General features: G+C 44.2%; 1 protein-coding gene across 2 annotated transcripts in view; it reads right to left on the bottom strand.

The window, feature by feature from the left end:
- Positions 1–2,318: 2,318 nt before the first annotated feature.
- The window catches only part of PKM (pyruvate kinase M1/2), a 39,137-nt gene continuing 31,801 nt past the window's right edge, over positions 2,319–9,654 (bottom strand). Inside the window, exons 9-11 of one of the 2 annotated variants that reach the window (XM_073363162.1) lie at positions 8,165–8,331; positions 4,536–4,717; positions 2,319–3,627 (exon numbers count right to left, since the gene is read on the bottom strand). In XM_073363162.1, the coding sequence (XP_073219263.1) occupies positions 3,521–3,627; positions 4,536–4,717; positions 8,165–8,331 (456 nt within the window). In that variant the 3' untranslated portion in view covers positions 2,319–3,520. Of the gene's footprint in view, positions 3,628–4,535; positions 4,718–8,164; positions 8,332–8,989; positions 9,157–9,654 lie in introns of both variants that reach the window. The other variant, XM_073363161.1, reaches the window with a different exon arrangement.

Raw genomic sequence — 9,654 nt, 5'->3', positions numbered from 1 at the left:
AGTGAGCTGGTCTCTAGTGATGACCCCTTCCCAAAGGAACAGGGATACAGGTTATCCACTGGTCATTTTCTAACAGCAAAGAAGGATGTTCTGTAATACTGTTTCACTTTAAAAAAATGCCTTGGCCAGTGCTGTTGTAAGCTTCTTCAGAAGTGGTGAAGTGTGCTGTAGCACAGCAAGTTACTCTAGGCCCAAATTCCTGCTAAGCTGTGCACCTCTCCCCCGGCACAGTGCTGCTGCAGGAAGAGGGTAGGTGGGGGGGAAGGGGTAGTAGACCTCTTCCCCCCCCCCCCCGCAATCCAGCCCTGAGACCCCTCCTGCACCGTGGACCCCTCACCCCTGGCCCTCTCCAACCATCTGCCCCAGCCCTCACCCCCAGCCAGAGCCCTCACACTTAGCATAGCCAGAGAATGGAATGCAAAAGATGTAGGACTAGGCCTCAAGATAAGAGTTCCAGCTCAGTAAGGGAAAGAAGAGTCTAGAGACAAACTTGCCAGACATGGGCTCCAGCTTGACTAGGCAAGATTCTAATGGATAGCCTCTGAGGCAGACAGCCTGTCTCCTAGTCATATACCAGGCTGTGGGTTTCAAAAAGGATGCCTTTCAGATATAAGAGGCTACTATGTCTGGCCCCAAGAGACTATTCACACCAAAACAGCTATGCCAGCTAGTGGTTTGTGAAACTTCTCACTTAAGTAGTTTTGCACATCTACAGTTATCGCCTTAATCTGGAACCTTGCAACCCAAAGGCAGCTGGTTCACCCTTCCCTCTCCCTACACTTGGAAAGCATTAAGGAGTGGAAGGGCAGCATTCTATTACCCTAGTCCAAGTGCGGGCCAGCACTAGCCCTTTCAGGAGAGCTCTACCCTTTTTATGGTGGCCAGCTCAACTGATCCCATCCTGCCATAGGCTGTAAGCGAGGTCCTTGATGTCTGATTAAGGCCCTGAACACCTACTCCTCCCCTTGCCTTATTTATCTGTAGATGCTTAAGCCCTCTACACCCACAAAAATTTGTTTGCTCTCCATATATATTGCTTGTATTAAGTCAGGTACGAAACATTTGCCCAGAGAAGAAGAGTATTCAAAGTTCACAGCTTATTAAGAGCAGGGGTGAGGAGGAAAGGGGAATTTAAGTGAAACAGCTCCATGTTGTCTATTTCTAGGAATAAGCTAGTAGTGTAGATTAGTGGCTCTAAGCCTTTCCAGATTACTCTACCCCTTCAGGAGTCTGATTGGTCTTGCATACCCCCACATTGCACCTCAAACGACTTGCTTACGTATTTTGTCTGATTTTGTAAGTGTCACAGCACATTACTACTGAATAAGTGCTTACTTTCTCATTTTTACTATAAAATTATAAAAAAATCAATTGGCATACAAATATTGTACTTCATTTCAGTGCATAATATCTAGATCAATATAAGATTGTCTATATGAAATTTTAGTTTTAACTGACTTCTCCAGTGCTTTTTATGTAGCCTGTTGTAAAACTAGGCAAATATCTAGACGAGCTGATGTACCCCTTGGAAGACTTGTGTACCCCAGGTTGAGAACCACTGGTGTAGAGAATATTTAGCCATGTTTTCCCTGCAAGGCCTCTTTTTTTGATGCTCCCCTCCTCCCTCGAACACATTTAGCCCTGGCAAATCAAGTGCAACTTGAGTAGCAGCAAGTTTGGGTTTTGTATCAAAGGGTGCTTCTGAACAATGAAGCAGAAGTCTAGATTACTAGATATACCAATTACTACATTCTGATGTAAAAAGGAGTACTAGCGGCACATTCTGATGTACTATTTTTAAAATTTGGCAGCCCTTGTTTTGTTAGGGCAGAACAGCAGAAGCCCACAGAGCAAGACTCATTCCCGTATCAAGACATGTGGTACTTGAAGACTCACACTAGAAAGTTTTAGAAACTGGAGTAAGTTACCACATGTGTAGCATCCAGCTGCACTGTGATGCAAATTGGTGGGTAGATGACAGCTGCTTTGCTCTAGTTACCACACTGGATTGGGAAGTGATGTAGCTGGTAAGTGATCTTTATGTCTGCACAAGAGACAGCTATGTCTGAAGTTACAATAGATTTGGCACATCTGAGGGCTCTACCATCTAGCTGCCATGCAACAACTACAGTATTGAGAATTCCTTCCACAACCAAGGATAAAATAGCTTTCAACTAATATGGAAAATAGGTTTTTCCTCCTTTAGTTTTCAGATATTATTTGTAAGCATTGATGTGTTTCAGCTGGTCAGCTTAGTCACCTTTTCTTCGCAAAGGACTCCACCTTGCCAATGGAAAAACCAAGCAAGAGCAGAAGTCTGATGGGTGCTTCAGCTTTTCTTTATTGATGTACATAGTTGTGCTCTACCACCCAATACACCTGTTACAGTAAATAACTTGTCCAGATTTACAACATAGGAGAATGCTCTCAGGAAACGTGACTACTCAACTCAGACAGATATGCAACATTGCAGGAGGAGCACAAGGAGCTCAGCAGCACAGGAAATGGAAATGCAACACTTAACCCTTTAAGAGCAAAACCCTGGTTTTATCCTTGTTCTATTTCTCCCTGCTGCCCAGAAATGACTAACTGACTTAGAAGGAACCCTGCATCTTAGACTTTGGTCTGTGCTGGAGGTTTCTATCACTGCTTTCCAGGTATACTGGAACCCTGAAGTAGTTATCTCCATTTGCACTGGGAGGGGGATACACAGTAATCTGTCTCATGAAAGTTGACATTTTAGGACTTAAAGGGTTAAGCACATCTTACTCTTTCATCAACATCCATTGGTGTGTTAGATACTGGATGTATCTGTAGTGGAGTTTAAACTATGGAGTGCAGAGAGCCACTGTAAATCCAGAGGGGGAGACAAGAAGACTAGTTTACATACTGCAAGTGTGTTCAAGTGTGGCTACATAGATCCATGCCTTAATCTACCACAGCTCCTAAACTGGAGTGCATTGGTGACAGTACAAGTTTGCAGTGGGGGAGTAATTAGGAGGACATGGCAGAGAAGAGAGGCATTGAATTAAGCTGATGATTATCTGAACCTACAGGGTACAGAGCTGTATTCTGCCTGTTGCAGAGTGTTAACACTGGAACTCAGACGATCACCTTGTTATTGCCTCCTTCCCCTGCACTCCTGAGAAAGGTGCAGGGAAAGACACAGTATTCACCCTTAAGACAGTATCCAGTCTACAAAGAGGGGGATGAGCAGCACAAGTTCGGTCACCATTCAGGAATTTCCTACACCAACTCCCAACTACCTCAGGGCAGAATCACCTTAGGGAAAAAAAAAGGTCATTTACTTTTCAAAAACTAAAACATTTCAAGTATTTTTAGAGTGACAAAGGTCCTCCTTCCCCCGCTGCTGCATTTGATGGTGTTTAGCAACCTATATCCACTCTACACACGGATAACACTGCAAGCAATTGCCAGCCTAAGGCAAGGGGGTAGAGCAGAGGAGAAGAAAGTGGGGGAAGAGGGAAGGTGTTGCTGGGGAGAGTTTGAGAGATGGTGTTCATGGAACTGGCACCACACGCATGGTGTTGGTGTAGCCGGACCCAGGGCGCCATCCTGTAAGTACAATGACAAGATCGCCAGTCTTGAAGAAGCCACGTGCTTTGCCTGGAAGAGAAAGATTTGTGAATATCTGCAAACCAAGCTCATGTCAACTGTTCCATTAGATGCCATAATATACAGTAGACTCAGTATTATTAGGTTTTAGCATGTCTTCCACAACAGGTCTGCATCCAGAGACAAGGAATACCATTTCTTTCTTGTAAGTCCAAATGTAATAGAGGGGGGTTACCAGAGCTACCACATGGATTTAGTAGCTCTCTTGGACCTCATTTAGAATGTAAAGAGCAGCTACTATGGCTAAGGGCTTCACCTAGTTCTTGTTCCCATACCCCCTTCATGCCACGAGATGACATCATTACACCAGGCTAAAGGACTCGGTTGTCCTAGCAGTAAGAGCACTTCAAACATGGTTTGATCTACCACAAAAAAAAGACAGGACACCTCACCTCTGTCCTACACCATTTGTTCCATGTTGAGACCTTAAACTCAGCTACAGGTGCCGCCGCTAGGTGAAATTCCAGTTCATACAGCCCATAGTGAACTTTGGTGTTGGGCCTTTGTCAGTTAATGCAAAGTGCACCGTAACAGTGGGAGGAGTACCCTTTACCGCAGCCCAAGGTTGGTTTTTTTTTTGTTTTTTTTTTAAAAAAAAACAAGGTGGCCACTCACCAGACAGACCAATAAGCATTTGTCTGTACAACTTTCCATTAGCGCTATTAAAAATCAAGGCCTGTTGTGAAGGGGAGTGGTTTTCAGTATGAAGTTATCAGTCGGAGCACCAGATCTGGCTAAGGAGGTGTGATTGTAGGAGGCCCATTCGTTGGTCACAAGCAGTATTTCTTCTAACTAACAGCCTTAAGGCTCTGCCAGATGGCAAAAGATGCCCCAAGGGGTGGTTCTTCCATAAGCTATCAGTTACCTGACCAGAGTAAAGATAAAGCAACATAACTCACCAACATTCATGCCAAGGTTAACTCTGAGATCCACATCCTCAGCCCATGCATCATGGGTGGGTTCTTTGCACAACACAGGGAAGATGCCACGGTACAGATGGGCCTGGCGTGCTGTCTGTCCATTACGAGTCACAGCAATGATAGGAGCACGTGGGCGGAACCTGGACACCAGGTGAGCAGATCTAATAGGAGGGAGAACAAAATTGAAGGTAGAATTAACCTCCAAAAGCATCCCATATATGGCAGCCCAACAAGAGTTTGAGAAACTTCAAGTGTTCACAGCAAGCACAGTGAACAGAAGACAAGATCAGAGAAATGATCATGGCACTTCTTATAAGTAGGTGCTATCTTCACTTATGTGGAGACTGAGTGGCGTGGAAACAGCTAATGGTAACCACTGCTTGGATATTTTGCACACATTGGCCAGGAAGACTACTTGCAATAAAAATCATGCAAGAGAATCAAGGTTTACATCAAGTTTAGTTTGAAGGCCAGGCTGGTCCTTTGTCCCCCGACCTACAATAGAGGACATGATACACAGCATCCTTTCCTGGAAGGACTGCCTCAGGTCCACATGATCTCTCTTGCTTTAGGGCATAGCAAACCATCTGTTGGAACAGGGAGTCTCTTCCCCCTTCTCTACAAACCTGGTGTCATCCCACTTCAGTTTTTCGAAACCAAAGAGTTTAGGAAACTTCACTCTACACTTAAGGTGGATGTTTCCTGCATTGGGTGTTGTAGCTCTGCTGGCAGTAATGTCAAGGTGGGCAGATATTGTGTGGCTTTTATTTTGCTGCCCTTCTGTGCGTCATAGTCATGTGGTTTTGACCCTTTGGTACTTCAGGCAGCATGCATGAATCCTGTTCTCTTCAGAGCAAAACAGTGAAGGTTTGGCCTGAGTGCTCCTCTTTTCATGGGCAGGAGAATGGAAGACTTTATTTCCTAATACCACCACTGTGCTATTGGGGGGGGGGGGCGAGAAAGGAGAAAATAATCACTGCAAATAAACTGTGCAAGGGGATGTAAGTAGTGGTGACAGCTTGCCAGATAGGAGTGCGGAGTTTGCTTGCTGGTTTCAGTCTATTTTTCATTTAAGCATATCTGATCACAGGGTTAGGTGGAGTCCCTTGCTCCCATGGCTGGCAAAGGCAATATTCAGTCCCTGGTGTGGGAGAAGGAATGCAATGTTGCAAAAAGCCACAACAAAACCAAAAAACCCACACCATTTTGGGGGAGTCACTGGCATTTCCAGAGCATCCACAAAGTTCAAATAATTTGCCGGGGAGAGTTGTGGCAGAATTGCAGTCACAAGAAATCAAATTCTTCTGAAGGATCTAGAATCCTTTCCCTTGAAAAAGGGGGGCGGGGAGGGCAGGTAGAAGGAATGACCTCTGCTGCATCATACCCTGTGCGCAGTCACTGAAGTGTTAACAGGAGACTTGCTAGAGCAGGCTATTTTCAAGGCAGTCACTGGGAGCCACTATTAGAGGGAAACTGTAGGGAAAAACATAGGGAACTCTAAGGTTCTTTGAATCAGTGTTTTGTTTTTTTATTAACCACACACAGCTCAGGTCAGATACATAGGGAGAAATCCCCTTTTCACCTGCTTAAAGATGAATGCAGATAACATAATAGGCCTATCCTGCTATGATCTGTTGCCCAACTTGGTTTTTATGCAAGGGTCTGGAAGCAAATATGGTAAAATGGAAATATTTACGTGGGACATCTAGTGAATATGGGATGGTAGGCACAAATGATGCCTATTCAGAGTCTCAAAGTCTCTAGCAGCAGAAGCTAGTACTGGTACAGGTGCCACCCCTTCCTACTGGGAGGGAAGTTAAATTCTGGAAGGTGGTGCATGCTCAGGGATTAAACAGACTCTGTCAGGAACTGCAAAAGGCCACGATATTTATAGTTATATTTTACTGCTCAAAATGTATCATAGAACAGAATTATACACTTGTTTCAACTAGATTCTTATGGTCCAGTTCTAATGAATCAAACTTCAAAGATGCTTAATACTAAAGATTTCCAGTCAAAGTTTTTGTTGATTAAAAGACAGCAGTTCCAATTTCATCAACCCAGCCACTCTGACAAACCCTTTCTACTGTCAGAAAAGCCTTCCAGTGGCTCAAGGAGATCCAGGTATTCAGAGGCTGTAACAGAATCCAGAGCTAAAAATATTCAAATATCAAAGTTCAGATCTCTTCAGAAAGGTCAAGTGTAAGGCTGGCTGGAACCCTTTATACAGAAACATTGGAAGCACAAGCACAAGAAGAACACAAGCTCTCATGCTTACAGCTATTATTCCCTGTTCTGTAGCAATAAAGCAAGCACCAGCTTGAAAATTTCTTTAAAGTGAAGAATTCACAACTGGCACAGTTCTTCATCCAGAATAGGTGCTGAGTATGTTTAAATGACATGTCAGTTGTACCATTACCTGCAGGGTCCAGATTCAGGGTGAAGATTCATAATGTTCATCAGGTTGGTTTGTTTGTTTTTTTTGGGGGGAGGGGATGGGGGAGGAAGGGAGGCACAAAACAAGCAAAAAAATCAAATCAAAACAAAAACCACCTACAACTTATCGTTAGCCAAAACTTGCTTTGAGAGGAGCAACTCAGTTCTCAGTTTGGAGAAACTAGAAGCTGATGAGCTGGTTTAAGGCCCCTTACTGTGCTTTCCTGTATTTTCTAGCCACAGGCGACCATAATAGCATTAACATTTGTCATAATCCCAAAACACTCCAGGGTGTTGTTCCATGAACTAGTGCCTTGCACGCTGTTGGCACTAAGCAGTGGAAGCTGGTGCAGGAAACAGGCATTGGGTGAACCTAGTATTAGAGGCATATTCCACAGATTTGTCTGTTGGATACTTTAGGCCTTGCTTTATTGTCTTCAATAACTGATCTTAGACTGTACACCTAAGCAGGACAGACATTAAGAAGTGTTAACCTACAAAAGGGAACAAACTTCTGTATTTTTAGCCTCCTGTTTAAACAAGCCTCTCTTTAAGCCAGGCCCAGTAGTCCTGTGCTTGAAGTCTGCTGTATGGTCATAGGACTAGAAAACAGGAGGAGTCAATATTCTAATAATGGTTTAGCCAGTGATGCCATGTCAGGCAGGTCTTTACTTTTGCTGTTACTGTAGTCAACTCAGCTGGAAAATGTAGGCTGAAAGGTACTGCCTTATTCAAAAAGCTAGATTCTGCATCCAGTGAACTTCAGACCTACTGTCAAAATCCAAGATTTCTCTGGTTAAAGTGACTAAACACAAACTTTCAAAAGTTGTTTCCTGTCAAAGTTTTCCAGCCAGCTTTACTGGCAACAAAGATGCAATTTTATCAGCAGAAAAAAAAAATTCTACATGCTTGGTGCTGATGCCAAAATGGTTGAGGAACGCTGAAGAACTGAATTAAGACTAAATATCTGCAGATTTCTGAAATGTTTGTCCATCTTCTTAGTGAAACTGGGTATTGCAGACTGATGACCTTAGCTTGGAAGTTGCCTGGTTTTCTAGCTGCTTCAGTGTCACCATTTCATTCGTTCTTAAAAACACACTTTTGAAGGTGTCCTTTACCCCCACCCCGGTCACTGAAGTCCATTTGACTTGAGGGAACCTTTCACCTCCTACCTTCCAGACTTGGTGAGGACGATAATAGCCCCACTGCAGCACTTGAAGGAAGCTTCTACAGCGCCAACAGCGGCGGCCTCCGTAGGGTCACGGTTCAGAGGGGCCAGCCGACGTAGTTCCTCAAACAATTGCCTGTGAAAGATGGCGGCTTCGGCCTCACGAGCAATCTATAAGAGCAACACGCATTCGGGGAAGACGACATTCGTGTCAGTCAGCGCTCAGGTGACAGGGTAAGGTGAGGTGCCATGCCCAGCAGGATGCCAATAGCATAACCTTTATTTTGATATTCAGAAGATTTACCAATCAGTTTTATACTAGCAAGTCCAGATTAATGTATGGTACCATGCTGGTGGCGGTCATCTGTTTAGCCAAGCACACTGCTTGTGCAACCTCAAATTAGCAATCAGGGTATGCTATTTAATAAACATTCACCCACCAGATAATTGATAAAGAGGTTTCTCTTCTGAATTCAAGTGAGACCTGCCAAATCACCCCACCCTGCCTGGCCAGCACACTCTTCACATCCATGCCCAACTGCCAGGCACTCTTGCTCTGCTTCTACCTACCTCCAATCCTGCTGTACTATAAGGATGATGTAAACTCAGATTCTGCTAGTGTATGCCAAGCTGAAGTTTTGAACTACAAAGAGCTGCTCACACGGTGTGTACTATTGTGTTATAGTGGAATGTGTTTCTACCCATCGAAACATGGCCTGAAGCACAAGAAGTTTGTCTTTGTTAGAGCATCTCTAACGCACGCTCTGTGGAGTGAAAATGCTTATTTATCTTTAGAGCCTAAGTCTTTCTTGCCCTTTCTGAGCCCTACCTGCCAGACTCGGTCAGAACTATCAGAGCTGGAGCTAAGCACTTAAAAGAGGCCTCCACAGCGCCTACAGCCATGGCATCAGCAGGGTCCCTGTTGTTAGCAGTGACGCGGAAAAGTTCTTCAAACAGCTGACGGTGAAAAATTGCGGCCTCAGCCTCGCGAGCGATCTGCAGGCCGGGGTAAGAGGGAGGGAGAAGAAAGAAGTGACAGAAAGAAGGAAAGATACACCAGAGAGTAATGTGATATTGAGTTAATTTGCTTAATTGTCATAGTCATGCAGGCAAAGATTATTAGAGGTAGGGTTGTGAAACTTCCTTTGGCTTGGAGGTTAAGATTTAATATAGACAAACACGGTTAGAATTCTAACATTGCCAAGGCTAGTGGACATTCAGTGCCATTTCTTACAGCTAGTTTGTACATCAGATCATGTGTTTTCAGAATGGGACCTTTTCTGCTACATTATTCTGATAGCTGCTCTCAAAAAATCTCAAGTACAGATAGCTTTACAGTCAAGCCGCCCCAGGGCCTGAAGTCAGGCTAAATTTTTTGAGTTGTCTGTATTTGTTTAGGCTAAGGAAGGTGGGGGGCCCCTCACTTCCTTACGAAAACTGCTCATCTAATTATATGCTAAGGGCATATCTACATGGTGGGGTAATGCACTTTAT

Source organism: Lepidochelys kempii, chromosome 10, assembly GCF_965140265.1.
Source record: "Lepidochelys kempii isolate rLepKem1 chromosome 10, rLepKem1.hap2, whole genome shotgun sequence".
Taxonomy (NCBI): Eukaryota; Metazoa; Chordata; order Testudines; family Cheloniidae; genus Lepidochelys; species Lepidochelys kempii.
The sequence above is the reverse complement of the archived record's forward strand: the minus strand, read 5'-3'. Positions and strand labels throughout refer to the sequence as shown.